We start from the raw sequence: 26,129 nt of genomic DNA on the forward strand, positions 1-26,129 counted from the left end.
ATGTTTTTGTGAGCTATAAACTTATCTTTTTCTGGCACCAGACATCTATTTTGAAAATATTTTACACTCCCACTCCAAATCCTGCTACATCTATTTCTGACATCCTGGAATGCAAACTTATAGTATTGCACAGTCTTTTAAATTTTTTAATAATGCAGGAATGCTTAGAAAAATAACTTCCAAAGATTATAAAAACCATACAGTATTTTACTCAGAGATTCTTCACTTCTGCTTAGTCTCAGTTCATCATCTCAGCTGTAAAAATAACATTGGCTCCACCATTTATGAATCTGAAATATAGTACTAGAAACATATTTCACTTGCTGCTTGTGCAAAACAAAAAACTCTATGCTCAGATGCTGAAGGGCTTTAGAACTTACTATGAAATTTATGGGCATCTAAATAAAAGAATCAAGGAGAACTGACACACTCTGCAAGTACATTCTCGTGGGCCTGTGTCTGAACTGCTCACTCAGTACTGGCCCAGGCAGAACTGCAGTTAAAGTCAGCTATGAAACACTCGTCTTCATTTCAGTTAAATGACATCTGTAATTTGTGCATTCTCACCCACTTCTGTAGCAGGTTTGCCTGAGGACTGTGAGCATTCAGTCATGCCCTCAAGATTTGACAAATAAATTGCATTTCAGATATAACTTGTCTAACCAACACTAAAATATTTTCACTCTCCTTGAAAGCAAGCAATAAGGAAATAATGAGTAGCCTAATGTTTGCATAAATAATTTTTCTACTATAGGGGATGAAGTATATTTCCCCCTTCACCACTGAAGCAGCATTTTTCCTGACCCATTCTTTAATATTTGGACACTAAATTCATTAACGGGCTTAGAGAAAAGAAGAAAACTTAAATTTTACAGGTTCAACACAGCCTTGAACTTTGCACAACCGAACACAGAGAAAACTTTATTCAACTACAATCACCAGAATCCTGTTATTTATTCTCTGGTACCAGTGAAAAATACACATCTGGTATCAGAAGAACTGCCTTATTTCCTTAGGAATATGTTGCTTCAATAAGTACTGTGAAAGTATTAAATACAACTGAAATTATTTCTCCCAGGGTTGTTAAAAAACCCAACAGAACCAGCAGGTATCTTTTTGGCAAGTTATATTGTTATTTCATACTCACCTTACTATCATTCCCTTATGACCATCATCCTATTAAAAACATCCTCTCAGGATATTCAATAGGCAATCTATATTTGATCATGAACAGAACAAACAAGAAAAACAGATGCCTTATTTCAGAGTATAAAAGAGGTGTTGAAAGATTCAATGTATATGAAAGGATTCTTTAAATGACAACATACATCTAGCTAAAAAAAATCTCAGTAGCTGAAGCATCCCTGGCCCTGATCCCATTGTCCAGCAACACCGGTAGAGTCAATTTTGCTGGGCCAAATGCCTATCACTACTTCTCAAAGAAAGAAAAGCTTTGTATCATTTTAAAAATGCTGGTAAAAAATGCTTTGAAATTCATGTTTTGAGAACTTGAGTAAGTCGAATTACTAGAAGTATTTAGTTTTAATGATACAGGACACGAGTGCTCAGGCACAGAGCAGAACATCCAAAAGAGTCTTATTTCATCTTACAATATATTTTTGATCCAAAGCTTATGCTTATTGTACAGCAGGAAAAGCAAAACCTTATCATTCCTTCCAAGGAAAATCCTGGTTGCATATATTTCTGATTGCTACAATACCTGAAGAGAGAAGAGAATTTTGGCCTTTTCCAGTTTGAACAAGAATTGCAACAGCTCATCAATGTACATGTGTCAGCTGCAGAGCTTGTTTCTCAGTTAATGGCACCTATAATCAGTTTTCAGTTGAGGTGCAGAATTTGAAATGTGCTAGCATTATAGACAGACCAAAGATTTCCCAGGAGCTTATCAACAGCAAAACAGACAGTATGACTGGTTTTCCACTCAGATTTAGACACCCATAGAAAGATGAGGTTTGAATATCCACTTTTGAAAAGCATGAACAGTAAGGCTGGCAGGGAAGAAAGTGTTTAAAGATCCCAACCTATTATAATGATTTCCTGTTCACAGACTTTGACTTGCTAATTTTTCTTTTGGCTCACCTTTCATCCCAAAAGCATAAACCAAACTGCAACTTCCTGAAAGAGCTGCTGAAACTACCTGTCAGAAAAGGCCCAGAAGCTATTTACTATTAAATGAAATACAGGCATTGCATGTGCCATGGATGTAAGTACATATATGGTACTTGCAACAGGGTAACTGTGATGAATTTATGGTCATTTATTAATAATATTTTATATCATCCATTGTAAAAGCACTGTGGTCAAGCAGAAAAATCTATACTGTACTATTACCTCTGTTTTGCAGGTAGAGTTTCAACAGATGGCAATATAGAAGGATCTTCATATAGCTGAATCAAAACACTGACTCAAAAAAGAACAAAGCTTACCTCAGAGAATGTAACGGAAAAATGTCCTTGAAATGACTCTCCTTGGTGGCTGATCCAGATTGAATTTACTACTTAGTTGACCGTAAACGAATACCTTTATCTAACAGGAATATGCCTGTGCTTAGCAGGCACTATCTGAATCCACATAAACACAGATGCATGGTTATTTTATGGAGTATAGCTTCAGCAGAACTCTTTATGTCAGCATAAATGTGAGGAACTGATGATGCTTATCACTAGCTTTTGAAGGAGGCCAGACATAAGCACCAGCATCTTTGAAGGGCATAAGGCAGAACCTCTAAATACACTCTGGAAGACGATAAGCCAAACACATCCTTGTCCTATTCCTCTCTTGGAGCCCCTCCCAATCCCTGCCCCACCCTCAAAATTCAACTTTATCACAACCTGTTTAGAGATCTAGAGGACTTTGGTACATTACACAAAATTATAAAAATAATTAGAAACATTGTGCTTTTGAGGTTCTTATAATGGTGTCGGTGTGACAAATAATCTCAAATTTCCCAGGACAGATACACCAGAGTTCAGCTGAGGAGGTTTTACGTCTCCAGCTCCTAGCTATTTCTAAAGGATCATATAAGAAACGGTTTATTTGAGGTATGTAAACAAGTCATTCCTTTAAAATGTGTGCAAAACAAAGGGATACAAATGGAAACAAATGTTAAGGTGAAAAGGGATTTTGCTACGAGACCTAGTATAATTTTTTGCATAAGTCCAAGTAAAGAGTTGCATATATAAAGGTTTAGAATTTGAGCACCGGCAGAATGATTTTTAACATAAGCAATGAGAGCAAGATGAGTAAGAGAGTGTCCTGATGGTGGACTCCTGAAATACAAACCGAGCATTCCATTGGGACATTTCACCTCATTGGTAGTTGATGAATACACAGCACTGGCAATGGGTACTGGAGAAATCCAACCCATCAGAAGCTTTCTGAGTAATTGTGATTCAACATGTTGCACACTACTTTAGGAATAAAAGCAGTCAGTTTTGTTGTCAAAGCATTACACAGAGAGCCCTTGATGAACTAAAACCCACAGACAAGACCAGAAGGTCAACTTTTCTAAGTCTGATATAGCTTGGAGTTGCCAAACCTGTCTAATGGGACAACTAATTACCATATTCCTGCCAGCTGAACAAAATGGTGTTTCACAGAGCATCTGAACAGTTTATCTCTACCTACTAATTCCCAAGTAACAGTGTCTTCTGCTCTTCTGCAATGAAAACTGAACCTGAAATACACATACCTATCATTTCACAAATGGGCATGAGGCCAATAGAGCATACAGAGAATGATCAAAGGCCAAAAATTATTATCTTTTATAATCTGAAATATGATTTTGACTCTTGAGTAGTTTAAAATAGTTGCATTTATTTCCAATTTTCATATCAAAGCAAAATGCAAAGAAGTTGATACCACATCATTTGTATGCTTCATTTTGAACTATTTATTTTGATTTAGAACTAGGATCAAAGAATTCCTCTTTGCTTGATAAGTAAACAGTGACATTTCAGTCCAGTAATTATCATATGCATCCCTGAAGGATTCATCACTGTAAGCATCTAGACTATGCTGACCTGGGGTCACAGACACCATCTTCTACTGCATTCTTAGAGCTGTATTTAAACCACACTTCAAATATTCTAAACTATGTTGCCCTTTCCTAAAGCAATGCCATACATATATCTAACATTCTGTGTAGTCATCCTGAAAACCCTGGGCTTCCAGTGGGAGGGAAGGGAATCTTTGCCACTATGCTGAGTTTGCATGGCTAGGCTTTGGTAGTGGGAGGGCTACAGAGGTGGCTTCTGTGAGAAGCTGTCAGAAGTTTCCCTTATGTTTGACAGAACTTGACTCATGAGCTTTTTGCTATATTTTCTCTCCCCTGCTCATCTGAGGGTGGGAGTGGTAGATTGGTTTTGGTGGGCACCCGGCATCCAGCCAGGATCAACCCACCCCAGCAAGAGCAGCTCCCAGTGCTATTAACACAGCTGTTCTGTAACCACATCTCAAAGCAGCTATGGAAAAGCTTGCATGGTCACAGTAGTAACTTTCTAGCATATAAAACTCTTATATAGCCATTACAGGACTTTTCCTGTGTGATTTGAGAAACTGTGTGGGAGACAGGTTATGGATATATATGTATATAGTCACACCATATGTGGCGATTTTTTCCTGTCTGCAGAGTGAATGGGGCAGGGTGGTGGTATTTACAAATACCAATAAATTTGTGTTTCCTGAACAGCAAGGACTTGTGAACTTAGGCAATGAGATCACATAACAAACAAAGTCAGAGTGCAAACTTGTTGAGTTAAACACATTGCTACCCACTTAGGGTGCAGCCACCTGCATCATTCCTGCACTATGACTTTATCATTAAATGTTTGCTGATCAATTTACAAATGCCATTTCCAAGGCTTTATCATTAAATGTTTGCTGATGATCAATTTACAAATGCCATTTCCAAGTCACACTGCACTATTAACTGTAGCAGGAGAGAACTCTCTCTCACAATGTCATGCTCAGACTACAGTCAGGCCTTTCCATTTGGCTGAGGCCATTTTTGCCTGCAGGAACCCATGTCCTTCTGGAAATATCCCAAAAAACCTTAAAGATTAGTTTAACTTTTTTAGCTCTACCAGCAGCCACATTTCTCAGGCTGAAAGGAACAGCTGTAGAAAAGGCAGTGCAACATACATTTTGAAAAATAAGGGCTGGATGAATTTGTGTTTTGCCTTTGATAGATTCATCACTAGCTGAGCTAACAGTGAAATTATTTTTCCTGTTAGTACTATAGTGGTGACATCTGACAAGTAAGTGTTTTAGACTTCATGCTATGTCTGACTCAAAGAACCCATGACTCTGTAGCAAATTTAACCTGACATTTTAGTTCAATATTTAACAACTGTTCTGTCTGGAGAGCTCCAAATCATTCATCATTATCTCACTCAAAATGACAGTGCATCAGAAGGGGCGCTACTCATGCCTGTTGTGCCCCTTTATTAGCAGACCTACATAAGACAATAATTGCAGATTATCAGTTTACTGCAATGCTCCCTACCCTTTCTGCACTAATACCTGTGGAACTACAGCAGATACAAAAAGATCACAAGAACTTATAAACTTATAACTGTCTTCTCTGTTTAGCTTGTCTTTCTACTCTTCCATCCACTAGAAAAGGACACCAGAATCATTTACTACTTGATGAACATTTCTCAGGAACTCTCCAAAGTACAATGGCTAACAACAGTTTCCCAAGTGGTGGAATTTAATTCTCTTCCTTGATTTCATTTAGTTTATGTATTTCTAAAGCAATTTTTTTCAGATCTACAGCACACATACACACTTTCAACTGTCTCATACTGAACGCTGATTCCCTGGTCATTCAGGAGGTCAAGCAAAACATGTGGTAGCATCTTTCAGGATAGAGCATAAATCAGGACTTCTCTTCCACCTAGGTGCCAATTTTCATCAAACTTATAGGATTTATAGGACTTATTTATAGGATTAAAATCTCTACATCTTTTCTTCTGTTTATTTTTGCACACTAGGCAATATAGTAAAAATTGTGAAGGTGCAGTCAGAAAAAAAACAAATATAGGAATAGATGATATGACCATAAGTCTCATTTCCTCTGAAAATCAGGATAAAAAAAGAACACAAATACATGCATGAACTGAAATTCTTACTATTAGAGATACAAAGGAAAGTTTCGGAAGGAAAATGAAAATATTCCTAGAAAGTTAATATCTAGTACTAGCGGATTTCTCAGAGAATAAAAGCTGTGTTATAAGATTCAGAAAAAATGGCATAAGTAAATTTTTTGGTCCAAAGCAAAAAACACAACCAAACAACAACAACAAACCCAAAAAACCCCCAAAACAACAAAAAAACACACAACAAAAAAACAAAAAACCCAAAACACTACCCAATGACAACTTAGCGACTGCTTTAGTTTAGTTTTTTAAGCATTAAGGATATAAACACATGTCAAAGAATAGATGGGCAATAATATCTGAAAGGGAAACTGCAGCTGAACAAAACTATGGTTTCTTCCAAGTCAGATAAAACCCCTGATCTTCAAGTTGCTATCCATCTCTGTGATGAGCTTTCCATACAAATACTGAAAATCTGCTTCAAGTTCAGGTTTTTTCCTCCCAAACACCCCATCCTCAGTCTCCTGTACAGCAGTAAGGGGCTCTGAGGAGCCTACAGAGAGTGCCTACCCTCCACAGAGAATCCCACTGTTCTCCTGATGGGAAGAAAGTGTTCAACTAAATTGCCAGTGGGATTCATTTTTAACATAGAAACAGTTGCAGTAGCGTAATCCAAAAGACACAGATGGTAATCTGTCTAATTTGTACAGAGTAATTAATAGCATAACAACACACTGTCAAAACAGGGCAATATAAAAAATATCAAGAGCAGGTTTCCCTTTTGACTGGTTGTATTGTTTTATCAAAAACTGAATGTAGATTTTAGATACACTGCAGAGGAAAGAAAAGAATAAATTCAATTCAGACCTCATAGTCTGGCAAAGGACACATGAAACAGCTCCAGAAGGTTTCTGGAAGAAAAAGATGCAGTTTGAAAAAGATGATGAAACTTTTGCTATCTGGACCTAAACATTTGGCATTGGAGAGTGAGGGCATTATAAAATTATGTTACCACAGATGAATTAACATGTTAAGTCCTCTAAAGTCTTAATTGATATTTTCCTTTGGCTATGGTCTGAGTTCTCACCATGTACACCTGGAGTAGTAACCTATCTTAAACAAAGCTATTTTCAATATTTCAGATAGTAAAAAATTTACTAAATATTTTAAACCTCTTTCTGTTCAATAGCCTACCTTATATTTAGATCAGTGGCATATTGCTACTGTTTTATAGTAGCATGTCTTGTTTACCTGAAGATGCTGCTTGAACTCAGCTCATCCCTCAAAAGTAAAATGTGATTTGCCAGGAAAATCAACCCAAAATTTGGTACCCATTGTCATTGTTAAGGAACCACAGATAGTTTTGAAGCTGCTGTAAAAACAGCAGGATGAGAAATAGTCACTGATACTTTTTTTGAGTTGGATTTTTTTTTTGTCATTTTTTTTGCACATGTCAAAAAGCTGTTATTCACCTCATGGCACCTGAGTCAAGACCAGCTCTGGTGAAGAGGATAATAAATAACTCCCTAGGTAGAAGCAAATTTATCAGCAGTAGTCTACTGGACTGACAGTTGGGTAATCCACAGTAGGGGCCTTCTCTTGAATAACACTGTCAGCAAGTTCATGAAAGTCTCCTGTTTCATTCAGTAATACAACACTGAGAGCAGAAACTCAAGTAATTCTAGTGCTATTAGTGTTGCTGACCTTCCTCAGATTACTCATCTGGAGGGTAAAAAAATAAAAAAAAAAGAAAAAAAAAGAAAAAAAGTGATGTTGAAGCACTAATGAGCTGTGAGTATCAGGAAATACCCAGGCCACAAGGCTTCACATTTCTGTAGGTGTGTTTTCCTATTAGCACAAGATTGTCTTATTCAGAAAGAAAGAATTTCTTATGAAGGTCTCTTGTGCTTCAGCTAAATATATACCCTCAGAATTCACACTCCACCCACATCCATCCACTATTGCCAAAAGAACATCCATACTTTTTAATAGTAAATTTCATAGCTTTTAAAAAAATACACTGTAGCATTCAGGGACACCAGTTGTTTCACAGGCATGAAATAGCAATTTGAGAGTATCATAACAAATCTATTCTGTACAAGCATAGTACAAAATAGTTTAGAAAAGACAAGTTATGGATCACTATCATGCAACCAAACTCTCTCATACAAACACAAAAAAAAGAGAAAGGATGTATAGAACAAAAAGTTTCCATTGACCTGATTTGTCAGAGATGCTGGCTGAGACTGGCGTGGTGGAGCAGCCCGTGTTAACCTTTGCGCTGTCCTTGGAAGAACCAGCTTTGGGCTTGTTTTTCGTTGCCTCTAGAGCTTTGACCTTCTTGGCATGTTTACTTCCTTTGTAGTGGGCCTCGGCCTGGCTCTACAAAGGAGAACAAATCAGGCTCACTTTTTTTTGCACTTGTATATAACACAATGGATGACAAGGCAGAAAAGTGACACTTTCAATAGTAGGCACCATATTATTCCACTTTAAAAATTTTAATAGATTTATACTAACACTTTTCATGGATGTAAGTTCTTATATATTCAAATGACAGGATATTAATGAATACTGCACGTTTTCAGTAACTTGGAAAAAGAGGCTTCAAGATTACATAAAGCTCTGTCACTCCTAATGTAATTCTTTACTTCTATAGCTCTTAAAGGTTTAATGGACTATATAAATGCAAACACATCCAATTCAGAAAGATGCTACTCAATTTTCATGTGGTGTTCCCTAGTCTTTATTACTTGCAGTTAGAAAGATGTACTGTGCTGAAACACGATTAAATAATCCATTTTTCCTTCTGTTTGATCTAGTACAGATATCATAAAATACTTTCACCTTCATACTAACAGTAACTGAGACAAATGAAAAAATATTACTTCACTATTAGACTAAAAAAACGGCTAAAATGAGGAAACACCATACCTGTAAACTTCAGTAGACCCAAGTACAACATAGAAAACTAAATACTTGCCAGTCTTGATTGCTTTATAAATTGCCTTGAATATTATTTTTTAAATACTAAGAAAATTGGAACCCGTAGGACTGGGAGAAGAGGAGCTTTTAAAAATTATTATTATTTATTTTGTCTTAATCTGCCCAAACAGAACAGTATAAATATGTACCGAAATGTTTACTTCACCTTTGCCTCAAAACTATCTCCAGAAACTAGGTCAGTGTTTTTGAAGTTGCACAGCTAAAACTAGACACATACATATCTGCCCATTTTTTTCAGGGATATTGAATCCTCTTCATTGTTCCTGACTCTATATAATCAGATGCCTTGAAAAATCAGGCCACTTTGTTAGAAGCAAAACTAAGGACTACATACCTAATACAAACTCCAAAGCTGGGAAATTTCAGCTAATGAATTTAAGTGTTTTTCTGGACTCAATAAATTAATTTACCAAATAATGGACAAGAAAAAAATCCTCTCCAAACCAGTCTGTTTTCATTACATTGTACTATTCAGCAATAGCTTTGCATTATTAATATTTCCAAACACAATTTTAAGACATTGTTTCAGGCATACCACTAGGTGCCTCTATTGAAGGGTACATATTAACCAAAGAAGTTAATATTGTTGTTTACTTCAAATTAAAAGACTCAGAGAAAGCATGCTTCTTCTAAACACATCTTGACACCTGGCATTTAAAGACATCAGTGCAAGTAAACTTTCAATATGTGTTCATGCAAAACCACATTCATTCTCTCTTGTCAATCAATTATCTACTACTCTATTCAGTTTGCTGTGTTAAATGAAGCGAGCCACGAAACAAGTCACATGCTTTTTATAAAGAGCAACTATAATATCTAAGGTGCTTGAACTCCACAAAGAGTGCTGCCATAATGAGGAAAATTGTTTTAAGACCAGCAGAAATGGGCATTACAATACAGTCACCTTGGGACAGCATGTAATAACAGCTTTATCATGTGTTAGAGTAGAAGTGAAGAGTAGAACAGCTGGAATGGGCAAGAGAACAGACAGCATGTTGGAGTCCTCACACAAGTAACTGGCACCATTAAACTGATGGAGAATTGTTGCTAAAATAGAGGAGTGAAGTTCTTACACACCAGAACTTCTTAAGTGATTTTACAGCCCATGAAACAGCGCTTTCCATCTCAGAAGGACAGTGTAGGTTGTTGCGGGTGCATCTTTCCTTTCACAGGAGATTTTAGTAAGCAAGCATTCAGTAAGAAAGGCTGCTAGATTAGTTTTATTTTGAATTCCTCTGAAAGTGAGATGTCTTTTAAAAACTTTATAATAAAACAGCAAAGAGTTTACTCACCAATTGCTATTAAAATATTTCTTGATTTTAAAACCTTTGAAATATTAACACGCATACAACCACAATTTAAGGATTATAAAGAAACAACTAACCAGCTATACCGCTAGTACTATGTGCACTACTTAAAGGGACACTTGTCAACTTCTGGTCGGATCTGTCCAGTTCTGAATGCGGGCAGAGGAGCACAGTCCTGTTTTTGCCCTGCTATGCCAATGTGCCTTATGAGGCACAGGAGTCCCATCCTGTCTCTCTCCACCTTTGCTGGGTTTTATCCATTTCTCTTAAGCTTTGCAGTTGTGACATGATGCACCAGAAGGGTGTTTTCCACCAACAGAATTCAATAAACTATGCACACATTGCCGTGTACAAAAAATGGAACTAAAAAGTGGGGTGAATAGATACCCTTTCCGTTCCAATAGTTTTAAATTTAGTAATAGCAAGTACAAGATTGTCCACTCAAGCATCCTCAAGTTGATGATGTCCCTTTAAATATTTGAACTCTATGCTCCGCGCATATGTGTGCTGTTGATAGGATCATCTGCTGCCTGAGGCCAAAGCTATGACGTAAGAGACATAAATGCACTCAAGAGAAAGACTTAGTAAGTCAATTGCTTGATAATAAGCCTTTCTGCTGATATTTGCAATAATAATGCCTGCAATATCAGTGATAACCTACTACAGTTTTTGATTCCCTTCATTCAATCCTCATATAGTGTACAAGAGACCTGTTGAGAACAAACAAGCCCAGGCAGAATTAAAATTAAGATCGCCATAACAACAAGCAAAGCCTCACGGAAACATGGTGATTGTACTAATTTTAAAGCTTTCCAATTATCATAATCTATCAAATTCACAGCTGTACATTATAAGGCCAAAAAGTATTGCTGTGACCAATCTAAGCAGGGGTTTGGAAATGCCATCCTTCTCCAATATTGTTGAAACTAGACCACACTCCTTTGGGGGCAGGTGGGATTCTCCAGGCTGGATTTTAAAGTAGTTAAGGGACGCAAAAGTCTACCTTTAAAAAATTGTTTCAGTGCCTCACTTTGTCAGTTAAGTAGATAGTATTTGTTTCTACATTGACTTTGTCAAGTTTCAGTTCCAGGGGCTGGATATTGCTAAATCTTTGGTTTTTAGACTTTCTCAACCCATCTCAGTTCTGTGAATAGAAACACAGATACTCTTTCCAAGCACAAGCTAGAGGAGCACTCCTTAAAGTATGGAAGCAATATTTCTTAACCACATAAGCACTATTTTCTAGTTCTTTCAGATACACTTGAAGTTCAGAGTTTGCCTTTTAAGCACTGTGGGATAAATCATTTGATTCAGCTGCCCTTTGGTAACTGAAATGCTGTATTATATTACCATGCTACGTAAACCTTTGGAGTTTCCTGGAGTCATAGCAAGCAAAAGGAAAAAGGTCAGCTGGGGTAATCTGAAACTGGAACTCAAGTTCTGATTATTACTGATACCAATTATTTTGATTATTAATCTCCTGATCATTAATAACTCTAATTTTATAAAATGTTTGTAAAAGTACCATATTCAAGGTAAATTTATTTGTTCCAAGTCTCACTTAAAACTTGCTTATGACACAAATACATCATTAGAGCAGAAGCTATGAGCTTTGTATATCCTTGAAATACTAGATTTATCTTTGAAATAAGCCACGATATATACAATTTTCATTTTTAGTTAAGGCAAGAAGCTGAAAATTTGTTTTCATTTGCTCTGGTAATCCATAGGAAGTTGTGTACACATAGGTTTCAAAATTCATGTGCATAAAAGAAAGATACTTTACCAGTTTTAATATAAACAGCCACTAAAATACAAAGTTAACTTCAGAGCAAATATCTTTGGGATACAATATTTTAAATGAATACCGAAGGTACTTTTTGATCATAATTAAGTACAACTAATTCATGCAAATTGTTTATCAGCAAAAAAAAATATGTAAGAAAAAGAATTAGGAGAAACCAAAATGAAAATCTGTTAACTCAAAATGTCTTTCTATACTCCTGTACTATAATGATTTTAATTGCAAAATACTTTATTCCAGTGTAAACAGCTGCATTTACTGTAGGGATTAATTCATTTGACAGTAAAATAATTTATCTGTGCCACAATTCAACATTATTAAAATATTTATTTTTCATTTCAAAAGTATTATGTTACATCTATTGCTTACATAGCTGGTATTAAACCTCACCATTGAATTAACATTATTAAAATTTTGAAATTAAATGCATAATAGGTTAGAAGGACACTTTTTGAGAAAGTGGAATAAGAAAAGATTTCTATGAAAGAACTCCTTAACTGAACGGAAAGTTAAATTTTTAATTGAATCTGACTCTGACTGTGATCTACTAGCTTGATATATATATATACATTGTAACATTTTAAAAAACAACCTGCGTATTTATTAGACAGCAAAGAAGGTCATCAAGTACTGGCTAGTAAGGTTTAAGGAACAAGAAACGCTTTAAGCTGCCATAAATGAGACGTTATGAATCAGAATGTAAAAAATACCTTTGTGCTAACAGGCCAAATTCCAAAACAGTGTTTATGCATTTGTCTGGCATTATTTTTTGATAAATGGGATGCATATTTTATAACACTAAAAAAATATGTCTAGATATTTTTAAGACCATGGCTTAGTGAATAGCTGTATTTTAATTGTTGCAAATAATTAAGAATATAATTGACAGACAAATAACCATGTAATTTTTCCCCATAATTTTTCTAATTTATACACCTTAAAATTTATACACCTTAGTCCTATCCACAGTCTTTTGGTACCAATTAAATACCTCTAACCAATCAAACTTTATGAATGTTTTAATTTTTAAAGAAAGTCCCTATGTCATAAGGATTAATAACTTGGCTGTAACAAAGAATAGCCTTTTCCGCTCTTAAAAGTTATACAAATGCAATATTGTATTTAAAATTGCTACTTGTAACTACAAATTATTAAATTTGAAATCCAAGCAGGATGTTAAACTGTATGACTATATACAATAGCCTTATATACTGGACTGCATTTAATAAAAATCAAGCATGTAACATGCTTTTGAAATTGAATGTCAATTATATTAGCCATTTGTAGTGCTTAAAACAACTTCAGTAGCTTTACTTTGTAGAAAGTCAAAAATGTTTATAGATCTGCATATATTGAAAAGATCTAGAAAATCAGGAAACAGGTAGATCATATGGATTCATTAATAGCAGTATTACCTTTAAAAAAACTCAACTACAGGCAAGACTGTAGCACAAAAGCTAACAGAATATTCCCCATCAGAGCAATGACTGACAGTGTATTTGAAATCCACAGGATTCATTTTGACAGTTCTCCAGTGACTGAGTTTTAGAATCCACTTGCGATGTGAATGACTAATTAACTGAATTTATTGCTACACAAAGAAACATTAACCTGATGAAAGGCTTGAGTAAGTCTAAAGGTTCAGTGTATATGTGTGTGAGATCAAGATTTTTTATAGGCTTATTCAAGGGCAGCTGAAGTAGCCCTTCATTAGGTCTTCATGGAAATAAGACAATTGTACCATCAACTCTATCTGAATGCTTGAATCTACTACCATATCATCCAGTCTAGTTATTAACATATACAATTAAATATATGTAGATCTGCATGGACAGAAAGAAGGAGAAATGCAGAAATAAAAGGGGGCTCTGAAGCATCCATGTGGGAAAAGCTGGTTCACGCCTTGAGTGCGCAATATCAGTTGAGTGTTACAACTAAATGGAATTGAAAAAAGGTGGCTCACAGCTCCTATTTCTTCTTCCTTGCTACTGCACCTTCCTAAAGCAGGAATTCCATCCTGGATGGGAAATGGTCCCAACAGCAATTCTAACTCTAACGGGCTGCCCAGTGAAGTGGGGCAGTCACTATCCCTGAAACTGTTTAAAAACCACCTGGGCGCTGCACTTGGGGATACGGTTTAGTGGTGAACATGGTGGTGGCTGGACTGGATTATCTGAAAGGTCTTTTTCACCCTCAACGATTCTGTCTCAAATCCTCTGTTCATTTCTTGTTGATAAATTGGTAATCTCTAATGAAAAATATCTTGTTGAAAATACCACAAAAATCTCTGCCAGCAACAGTTCAATCATGGAAAATTAAACCACTGAAAGGCTGAACAGACACATAAAAATCCTGAAGACTTCCATTCTGTTATGGAGTACTTATAAAGACGAGTTTTTTCATGCATATCATAAAAAAATTTTACATAAATTCAAGTTTAAAAAATGTCCTAAATATATTCATAAATTATATTGTAGAAAGAATAAATGTGTTCCTGCCCACTTTTATACATCAAGTTGGTTACAATGGCAGTGGTCCTGGTAGAGAAGGAAACTAACTGTGTAAGACAGGAGCAGAGAGGTATTTATGTTTGTAAAATATTGTTATTTTAATTCACAGCAGGTCCTAAACTAGAAAGCTCTCTTAATGGTAAGATATCTACAAAATGTTTGATCACTTAGTTTATCTGTTAGAACTATTCTGTAAGAGTACGCACATTTATTTGAGTATATAAATTATGAAGAATTTTGACAAGAATCATAACTCTAATAAAAATTACATAATAAATTAGGAAATAGTGTTGAAAAATATACCTTTATCTCACTTGTTATTAATAATAGATGTAATTGAAGAAATCTGCAAACCTGGCATGTTCATACATTTTTTATACCAAAGGTATGCATTAGTTTATCAATTCCATCTTTACAAATGTCTAAAACCTAATTTCTCAAAATAGTAGGTAGATTATTATTGAAAAGAACATGGAAAAACCAAGGAGCTGTGAAAATACCAACCATGTCGTAAGAAGTCAACTCATATTTAAAATACCTTACCAAACTTAGTTAAAAGCTCCATTAAATAGCTGTTATTTGAACAGAACTTCCATCATGTTATAACCCTGCACCCTATAATCATGCGGTATTTCTGTCATGTTGGAGCTAACAACTTTCATCATTTTGTCAGTTCTGTCTACAAAACAGAAAATTACCTTCACAAGTTCCTGAGATTTATGCTTTTAATTACCTCCTATCTGCTTCACTACCCTCCATACCCAAAGAATCAATATAGCCTTATAAATAAGAAAAATGTAAAATGTTTGACAGAAGACAATGACAGTCTGTACATTTTTATGTGATGCTATTGATTATTTTGTTTTTTATCCTTTTGACAGCATGAATGATTTATTTAAATCTGTAAAGTCAACTTTTGCTAATACTTGGCCAAACTTAAAAAATTTGCCTTCTGGCTTTCTAGAAAGATGAACTCTGTCATCACATCATCTTTATTAGCTTCAAACACATTCAACAATAAGATGACCTTCATTGTCTCTTAATGCCAAATTATTAGATCTGCTTTTCTGGTTTGACTCAAGGTGTTTCCTCCTGCTTCTCGAGTCATCTCTTGATTTTTGAGATGAAACCAAAAATCAGGGCTGACTTGCAGTCATCACCCACACAGCAACACACTGTACAAACTCAAGTTTATTTTCAATCCAATTATACCCTATGGACAAGACAGTGCATACCAGGCTGTAGCACAGCCAAAGACATTGCTGTAAGAAACAAAGTGTGCAGAGGAAGTAGACATTTTTGCTTATTTTAGGCATGGATCAACAGATGAAAAAATCTGTTTACAGAAAGGACACCTCCAAACAAAAATCAGAACAATAACATATGGACTGCCCGGCATCATAGGTTTGCAAGTTTGGATATAGAGCAGCCTGGTTGCTGGAAAAAGTCATTAGATTAGAACCGGCTTTACTGTATAGTACCTAAGCTCCTAAAAGTCTGTAGACTGTCACAGAATCCTTTGGGTTGGAAAGGGCCTTTGAGAGCAACTTCAAATGTTAACTCAGCACTGCCATGTTCACCACTAAAACATGTCCCTACACATCCTTTAAATACCTCCATGGGATGGTGACTCCACCAGTTCCCTGGACAGTCTGTTCCAGTGTTTGACCACTTCCTTCTGATGAAGAAACTTCTCCTAATATCCAATCTAAGCCTTCCCTGGACCAACTTGAAGCAGTTTTTTCTCATCCTATCACTTGTTTCCTGGAAAAGAGACTGACTACCTCAGGTAGGCATAGAAAGTGATAAGGTAACCCCTGAGCCTCCTTTTCTCCAGGCTAAACAACCCTAAAAACCTCAAGACTAAACAATAAAATAAAATAATGAGGGAGAAGAGCAGAGAAACTACTTGAACACAAGGTAATGATTCAGATAAGGAGAAAAGAGCAATTCTGCAGAAACCAAACAAATCCTTCCAACTACAACTCACTTTTCCCTTATGGCTGCAAGCTACAGTGTCAGATGCCATAACAGAACAGACATCTTGGGGCAAAGCTCTACAGCTGCTGGAGACTTATTGCCACACACCAGCTGAGGAAATAGACAACCTCCAGTTTGACCAAAATACAGCTGAAAATATTAAAAAAGGACAGGCAGAGTATGATGGTGAATGTCTGTAAGTATGAGTCAAATACTATAATTTCTTTTTTTACAAGAGGAGAGGCATATCAAGTTAAGACTAGATAAAACTGAAAATTTGTACACAAAGGTTTGTACACAAAGCATGTCACATGGTGGAACTGATATGAAATATTCAGCAGTTACAAGGTTCAGACCTACATGACTCCCTTCTTCCCCAGTCAGAAAACAAAGGATAGATTGTAAAGATTATTCCATGCCCTAAGCATAATTTCACATTATTTTTGGTCCAAAGTGACCAAAACCAAAAATACATGCAGAGTCCAGATTTTTATTTCTGCGCAGGAGTTTCAACAAGCTAAGAAAGAACTGTGAGTCTGCAGAGCTTGGTTGAAACCCCACTACCAGTGAAATGATACAATACAGTGAAATTTACCTCAGTGAAATGATAACAATGCCAATTACGGAGAGGGCGGAGGTGTCTATTTGGATAGGTGAGAATAACATCCAATAAGATAGGATCTCACTCTCAGGAAAATAAGATGCTCATATAAATAATTCTTTAGATTAAATGACTGAACATGAAGAAAAATTTAAAATCTTATTTCTCAGGAGAATCTAAATAATGCAATGAAAGGCTAGAAAGCTTTTGAAATAGAAGTACTACACTATGAAGACTCATTCTCCAAATATTCCTGGATGCTGAGGTTATGAAACAATTGTGCAATTAGATTTATATTTAAGTATCTTCTGGTATTCATAACACTGTTATAACCTTAGCACTTTCCAAAATCAAATTTCTATGTTGTTTGTGGATGCCCTGGTAAACTAAACTGCTATAGAAAGTAAGGTGCTGCATTCCAGCATGTGAAGTATCACAGTCACAGTTCTTCATCCTTTCTTACAACCATTCATTTCAAAAGGATGATGATATTTTCTAGTAACTACAACTGAATATATTCATCAAATTTAGGAAGAAAGATCACACCACCCTATTGAATACATCTGGCCCAGAAGAAGAAGTGTAGTTATTAGTTTGAAATACTTTTGCAATGCCACTATTTAAAGCAGAATATGATGTGCACTTCTTGTTTTACTTTGTAAGTCTAGACAGGAGAAATTGCTTGGTTGACAGAAGCACAAAATGATATAACATATCAGCTCTTTTTTGGTTCGTTTGTTTCAAACCACTTAGTTGTGGTTCAATTTATCTGCCTGAAGTGCTGTTTGTCCACCTGAACATCAGCACAGAGTGACTCCTCTGGAACAGGTCCCATCATCAGGGGGATCCTGACCTCAAGAGGAGATGGAAGAGTGAGGGCAGCCCGAGTCATGCCACTGGTGATGAATCCACCTCAGAAACAAGATCCATGAAGACAAAGAAAATTTTAAAAAATATTACTGGTTCCTTGATTTAATCAGTAAAAGGACATACCTGGACCAAGTATCAGAGCAGAAAAGATTTTTTTCCCTTAAATCTTAACCTTAAAGTAGAAAGACAAGCAGACTAAATTTAAAGTAATGACTTCTGAGATCAGTTAACTAAGCAGATATTGTCACTTCAAAGGAAGTTTAATAAGCTTGTCAAACGACGACATATTTAGAAATCAATTTGAAGCTGAGATAGCACTGCTTCAAAATCCTTACCAGCCTAGACAAGAAAGGCAAACTGGGGAAAATACTTCACAAGACATTTTTCAAAGTGCAATGTTAGAGGCAGAGAAAACCAGGGTAATGGGTATGGGTGCTTTACTGCAAACCTCTAGGAGCACAAAATACTCAAAGGCTTTGGAGGAGGTGCCTGCAAACTGTTTCTGAGACAAAAATTATGAGAGAAAAATATATAATACGAACGTATCACTTCAGGATTTATTCTTGAGATTTTCTTGAGATTTTCAATTCCCTTAAGATTAAAAAAAAACTGAGAATTTGAGTTTATTTTTATTAATTCAATGACATTAGTAATAGTTTCCAAGAACAAATACATACTCCTTAACTGTCAAAAGTTATAATCCTCTTAGATGTAGTTTCCTTGAATTTCTTTGATTTTCAAGCTACTTAGGAAGAAACATTAAATGGCTATATATTTTAAAAAAACACCAGTGTACTCTTTTGTAATGATTTTTTTTTAATTAACCTCCACAACACAGTTTCTTTGAATTTCTCATACTCAAAATGACAGGTAGAACTAAGTGTTTATATTTATTATAAATGAAAGTTTTTGGAAGAGTGACTTCATTCAGAAATTGAAAGACATATCAGCAAGGACATACAAACAACAAGAAAAAGCTATTTCTTCTGGAAGAAAATCAAATATGACCTGGAGAACTCACTGGGAAGCTTTTCTGCTTCACCTCCTTTTTTTCAAGGAAAAAACCTCAGGCAAACATTTCTTTTTGCAATACCTGTCAAAGGTTATTGTACCATCAAGTGGGATATCACCTATGGACATGGCATTGGATATCATCCCAGAGCTATCCAAGAAAATTAAGAGTTCATGCTCTATGGACTTCTGCCTCTGAGTGGACAAAAAACCCACCAGGCTGAGCAGAATGCTGGTAGGACTGGAATGATTTATTTGGGAAAAAGAGATTTAGATTAATTATACCTAATACACCAAATAAAAAAAAAAAAGGAAGAAAATTGGCAATACTCACATCAGAGTTAAAACGAAGCTGGCAGACGTTACAGGAAATGACTTGCTTCTTCTTTGGGGGAATGGACACTCCAAATGTATGGTTTATGACTGCTTTTTGCACAGGATCCATCTGGAGAACAAACAATAACCAATTTACAAGTTTTCTGGGTGATAAACAGTACAGAAGAAAAATTTAAAAAACCAAAAAAACACTTCCAGCAGAAAGCTTTTTTTTAGATAAACAGGAGAAATAAGATTCCAGCCCTCACAATGATTAGATTTAGCACAGGCTAGGGAATTGGTAGCATGCCAAAGCTGATGAGGAAAATGCAGCTTCGTTGTTGCTGTCATCCCCAGGTTACTAAATAGTTCTTTCCCCAACCCTGCATATCTTCTGGGCTGCAGGGCCCCCTACCACACCTGAATTGCAAATAAAAGCCCTCCCCTATCACCCAATGCCCCAGTAGACATATTACAGAAGCCACTTTTGCATCCTGACAAGTTACTGTCATTTATTTCTATGTGCTTTCCTTTGAGTGATAAATATTAGTACTTATTTCAAAAATATTCTCCCCTGGAGATATCTTTGTGAAAGGAGGTCCTTTGCAGGCTCTGTTACAAATACCACTTGTCGGGAAAAGAAGTTGCAATCCCCAAGCACTTCCATGCAGAACTGATGAGTGACAGAGCCCATGGGAAGGCTGAAGTTTGGAGGAACATGAAGGGAGTGTTTGTACCAGGAAAGTTAGCATGCTTCAGAAAACATTTTAACACTGTAAGAAATGTGAGATAAGGGAAAAATCTGAATATATTACTCCCAAATTTGACTGAACCTTTTCAGGAACTCAGAACTGATTACATCTTTGCTAAGTATCAGGACTGCTGTTGATCACAAATATGCTCAGGATCACAGAGCACTCTGGGCAATGACACAGGGTGCTCAGAAAACAGAGTTTAGAACTGTTACTGTAATGAGGCCTCAGTCCTAACATGTCATTCTTCCTGATGTGACATGAATACAGATTAAAATTCATTTCCTGATGCAAAAATACTCAAACCAAATTTTCTAATTAAAGAAAAGCAGAATATTTGGTTTGGTCTCACAACTGAATCTACTCTCAGCATGATGTTGAACCAGATGACATCTGAGACCCCTTTCAACACAAATGATCCTATGAGCATATGTGTGGTCCCTCATCCTTATCTAAGATAAACAATAGATTCTGAAAAGGAGAGGGGGAAAAATGGAAGTTTACAACAACAGATAAGTGCTTATTTCTCCATTTTGTTTCTAAACCAGTTCAGAAGAAAATAATTTTAGTTTTTATAAAGTTAGATTTTTCTGAAGCTTGCTTTGCAACCACAGTGATATTTTTTCCTTTACCCTTTACAGTACTATTGGAAGAAACAACACAAGTGATACACAAGACACACTTGGTACTAAGCCAACTTGCAAAAGGACAAGAGAACAGCTGAAATAACTGATCCACTGAAGAATTAGAACAGGAAATTACCTGCTTCTAAACTTTCTAAACGTGAAGATAATGACATTAATTTTGCCTTAGTACAAATTTTAAGCTTCCAGAGAAGCCTGCACTATTGAGGATTTTCTGCACATATATGTGCACACAAAAAAACAAATTCAAGAAAAGCATACTGCACTGTATCTGCCTAGATATTCCCCAAATATATTACCTAACATTAAACACTTTTTTTTTTTGGACAATGGCTACATATGTTTCTTGCTGCATTCATTTTAAACCAAATGCATGATTTTGTAAATGGCATTAGTGATAAATTTTCCAGAGAGGTAATTTAATACTTATCTTCTGCCACTAAATACTGTAGTTCATTGCCATAGGGGTACCAGGTGACAGTACAAAAGTAAAACCACTTCATCTGGGATAACCTACTAAATTATTTAATGATGCATTGTTGTTACAATGAATTGTGACAAAATTGAAAAAAAAACCCTGAAATAAATGCCCTTGTTACCTGTTTCTTCTATTTCTAGGACACAGTGAGAGTTCAAAGTCTAAAATCTTAAAACACAACCGAAAAACCCCTCTTTTTCTGACTTGTACCATTTATGGCATCGCCCTACATAGTATATCAAAATTATACATGCAGATTAAAAGCTTTTTGAGTATCCACTTTATAATAGATATGACAATCAATATATATTATTACATTTATTATACATGCTAAAATATTGATGTATTATTAGGAAAGAGTTGGCTGGATTTTTTCTTAAATGGAAAATATTTTTTACGTTTCAACTTAAATACTAGGTGTTAATCAATTAATCTAGAAGAAAAGAGTAACGTTCAAAAGTACCTCAACCATTTGGAGTGTCTGAGATCGGTGAAAAGAAACAGCAAAAATACCCACAAGTGTCTGCAGTCCCGTTTAAAACAAGGTACAAAGGGAAGAAGCAGTGATCAATGACTCCTCTGTGCACTCCAAATAACAATCCACAGAGCTAGCGCGAGGCGAGGCACTTCACAACCACACCATGCAGCCTGTGCACAACCTCCAGCTTCAAACAGATGCAGCAGCACAAGAACAAAAATCCACAAAAATAATACAGCTCGTGCTGTCTCCAGAAAGTACCACTTGTGATCCCCAGGGGAGTGGGTAATGATCCCTCCCAAACCGGAGCCCTGCATGCAAGCTGGTCACGATTAGAATTCAAGAAGTGCAACATTAACAATTAATACACTTTAAATATGGCAGAAACTGGGGTGGATTACAGCATGCTGGAAAAATAAAATAGCATCTCTCTGTTAGAAGATTAATGCTGCAGGGTAAACTGATCTTAGATCCCTACACAAAATTATCCTCTTCACTGCAGGGAGGGAGGGAGGGAGTAGGAAAGAGGGTGAGAATTATTTGTTGAGGTATTTATTAGGAAATGACGTAGCATAGTTTGCCCAGTGGGGAGCAGCAGTATTTAAGAACCAGACCTATAAAACAAAATAGTAACAGAAGCTAACAGCTACCACAAACGCAAATAAAAATTTGCACTATGCTGTTTATGCTACAGGGGGATTTAACAAAGCAACTAATAGTGCTCTGGTAGACATAACTAGGTTTAACAACCTGTTAGTATTGTTCTCCTATTTTAACTGGTTTAATAAAAAGTTAAATTTAAAAATGTCTTTCCAAGAAAGTTGAAGACACCATCTTTTTTGCAATGAGTCTCGTTAAAACCACTCAAACTATTGAAGCGAGCAAGGATTAAGAGAATTCTGACAGAAATACTCTATACCTACTGAAATTGCAACAAGAACTTTAAAGGCATCTAGAAAATACAAGTGCAGCAAGAGACAGGACAGAACAGGGGCAGCACAGACATTGTATTTCTTACTGCTTTTTTAATATTTTCCCACCAAAAAATTTCCAGAGTCAGGAGTTTTCTGTGTATTTGATAAATTCCAGTGACTTTGTCTTGCATAGTAACCCCTGAAACTGATGCAAACCAGTTTGCACTCTTTGCATATACTTTCAATGCCTACAGTCCTCAGTGCCAAGAAATCATTTTTGTTTAAATATACTTTCATAAAATTCAATTTTATAAGTTCTATACCACATCCTGAGTTATCTTTGTGCCACTCAGTCATTCTGTGTATGGAAATCATTCCATTCCTTTCTACATTCTTGTTGCCCACCTCAATTCTACCAAAAAATCAACTAATTCAATTAAATATATTGAAGATATAGACAGGAACCATATAAAAGACTCTGGGTAGGTCAGTATTGAACTCTGAGCTGATGTTTTCAAGGAACCACTAATAATAAACCTGAGCTCTCACTCCCAAGTCTTGATAGCCAATTCCTAGTACACTACTTTGTATGTCAAGTTTTGTGAATTTTGACTTCCATGTGCCTCACTTTAGGAATATCTAGATGTAACTTCACCAACCACTACTGCCTGACTTGTCAGTCTCATCAAGGTCTTTAACAATTTTTGTTGTCCTTCTTAGTCCTCACTACCTTGGAGAACTTTGCCAATAGCAAATTTCCTCAGCTCACTTACCTCCCAAGCAACTTTTTGTCATGCAAGAGTCTTCTTATGCCAATTTAGTTTTCTTAAAGAATCTTTGCCAAGCGGTTTTGTGAAAAACCTTGTTTTTCAGTAATTCAGACTAGGTAGATTTAAACATCCTTATTCACATGTTTGTTGACTGCTATAAACAGGCTTATAAAGAAGAACTTACCTTTAGAAAGGAATTATGCTGACAATTCACAGGCAGTTTACAGGATGAGGTACAATAATGTTCTTATTGAGGTACCTGTTCATTTGCCTGGTAAAAAGCCTTCCCCCTTTCATTTTCCATGGAATGGGTTTTAAAAACTTGCATCATATTTGCCACCTTTTAGTCCTCAGGTACAAAGCCAGTTTTATATGAGCAGTTACACCTTATCATCAAAAATGCAAGAATTTAGTCCTTGAATTCTCTTACCATTCTTGCTACCAGAAACTCTCCCTGCCCTGCCGTGTATCATGGTACCACAGATTCTTCTGGGGCCTCCTGGGAAAGGAACCAGACTACAAAGAGACATGAAAATAGGCACAGGAAGAAGTGTAAAAAAAATGTGTTGGGAGAAGTTGATTGGTGAAACCAAAGTTCTGATTATTTTGGAAGATCTCTTTATATACAGGAGACTGTACAAACACCAGTTTGTGAGCCTCAGAAATAAACTGCAATGATCCTGAGGAGAGGTAAGTAACAGCAGCATAACCTTAAACCTGAGTAAGGTTTAAAATTGTGCTTGGCAATGAATGTCCGGGTTACCTCTTATCATGATGTAACTCTTGGGTCAAATATAGAGTTAACTGTTAGACAAGCTTTTGTAAACATAATATAGATAGTGGGGATAAGAAATGTAACTCAGTATCCCTTAACCACCAGGTATAATAAGCGTCTGAAGAACACAGAGAGCGGCCTTCAGCATACTATGTTGGTTTGCTCCGATAAATAAAAGTTTTAAACCATATGCGGAACAAACTGACAATATAATCCAGTATTTCCCTCCAGAAAAAAACACTGGCATATACAAATTACCAGTGGAACATCTAAATTAAGTTCTGTAACTCCCTGTGTGTTTGAGCTCCAGTTGTTATGAAAGCCAAGTACACTGCCACTGTGGAGAATGATCATACACAGAACCTTATCATAAATTCTGCCAGATATACACAGCCCCCTACCATAACTGTACATATTACAATGACTGAAAGAGTGACAGAAGTGAATACACATACTCAGCAAAGCACATACTTAAAATGCCCAGCATTAAAATCAGAAACATTAACATTGCGATGTAATGCTTGGCATGCTTGGCCAACACAAACCAGCAAAAATCTGTTCTCTCCACATTTGTGCTGCTTTTGTTCCAACAGGGAACATATTTCTCGTTTGACTAATTCTAGGCATAATTTAGTGTTCAAGTCACTGCAATTCTGTCACACATTTCATTGTTTATTTTGCATCTGGAACACGTGTGCCAGCTCTACTGATGGAGCTCCCCCTGAAGGGAGGTTGTAGCAAGGGAGTGTCACTATCTTTTCCCAGGTAACAAGTGACAGGACAAGAGGAAATATCCTCAAGTTGTACAAAGGGAGGCTTAGCCTGGATATTAGGAGAAATGTATTACTGAAAGGGTTATCAAGCATTGCAACAGTGCCCAGGGAAATGGTGGAGCCTCCATCCCTGGAGATATTAAGAAGACATGTACATGTGGCACTGAGGGATATGGCTCACTTGTGAATTTGGCAGTGCTGCCTTAACGGCTGAACACAATGATCTTCAGGGTCTTTTCCAACATAAATCACTCTGTGATGTGAACAACTTTCTTTTCTTGCAGGAAAGCCATCAATATTCCCTGTGCATCAGCTCTCCTTGAGTAGCACACAGTGTCTCCAGAGATGTATTTCTGTAGTGTGAGCCTGGAGCTCTCTAAACACTGCCTTCCTATACCTCTGTCTCTATGCTCTTCACAACGTTTTGGGGGTTCTAAAAAAACAGGCAGATGTAAATAGCCAGTAACCAAACCAGGGGTGACTCCAATTCTCAGCAGCTGATTTGGAGACTTGTGCAAATACTTCATTGAACAAAAAGAATAATTAACTTACAATATTATTGAGGTTTTTTTTACTGCAGTCCTGTGGTCTAGCTGAGGGTTGCTTGAATCACCTTTTTTTTTTTTAAGGAGGCTCTCAATGTACTTACACATAGCACATTTGCACAAAGCATGAAATCTGGATCTCAGGGAAATCAAACCCAACTATACTCAGGTTACAGAAAGTCCATGATTTTACTTTTTCTTTTTAAAATGCTGAGTAGATGCCTCCCCAAGTGCAGTAAAACAAGCATCCACTAAGAAAGAGCTCAGACCACAGGGACTAACATCTCCCTTCCCTTACACATGATTCCTAAAATACAACAACAACATTGTACTCTGAGGGCAAATCTCTCTGAATGCAACTTCTCACTGTGTTTGTGTGTCCCCTCAATTTGGCAGCAAGCTCCAACCTCCCCGAGGAAAACAGTGGCTGTGATAGCTGGGACATCCACACACTACTACTAGTCAGTGTAATCA

The 26,129-nt window shown here is 36.3% G+C and overlaps 1 protein-coding gene across 5 annotated transcripts in view; it reads right to left on the reverse strand.

Annotated features, from left to right (window-relative positions):
- The window catches only part of ZNF385B (zinc finger protein 385B), a 150,795-nt gene that overhangs the window by 14,782 nt on the left and 109,884 nt on the right, over positions 1 to 26,129 (reverse strand). For all 5 annotated transcript variants that reach the window (XM_005415893.2, XM_031058955.1, XM_031058946.1 and 2 more), the window contains 2 exons: positions 19,546 to 19,656; positions 8,342 to 8,504 (listed from right to left, as the gene is read on the reverse strand). In XM_005415893.2, coding sequence (XP_005415950.1) covers positions 8,342 to 8,504; positions 19,546 to 19,656 — 274 coding nt within the window. The remainder of the gene's footprint in view (positions 1 to 8,341; positions 8,505 to 19,545; positions 19,657 to 26,129) is intronic.

The sequence above is a fragment of the Geospiza fortis genome, unplaced genomic scaffold (genome assembly GCF_000277835.1).
Source record: "Geospiza fortis unplaced genomic scaffold, GeoFor_1.0 scaffold112, whole genome shotgun sequence".
NCBI lineage: Eukaryota > Metazoa > Chordata > Aves > Passeriformes > Thraupidae > Geospiza > Geospiza fortis.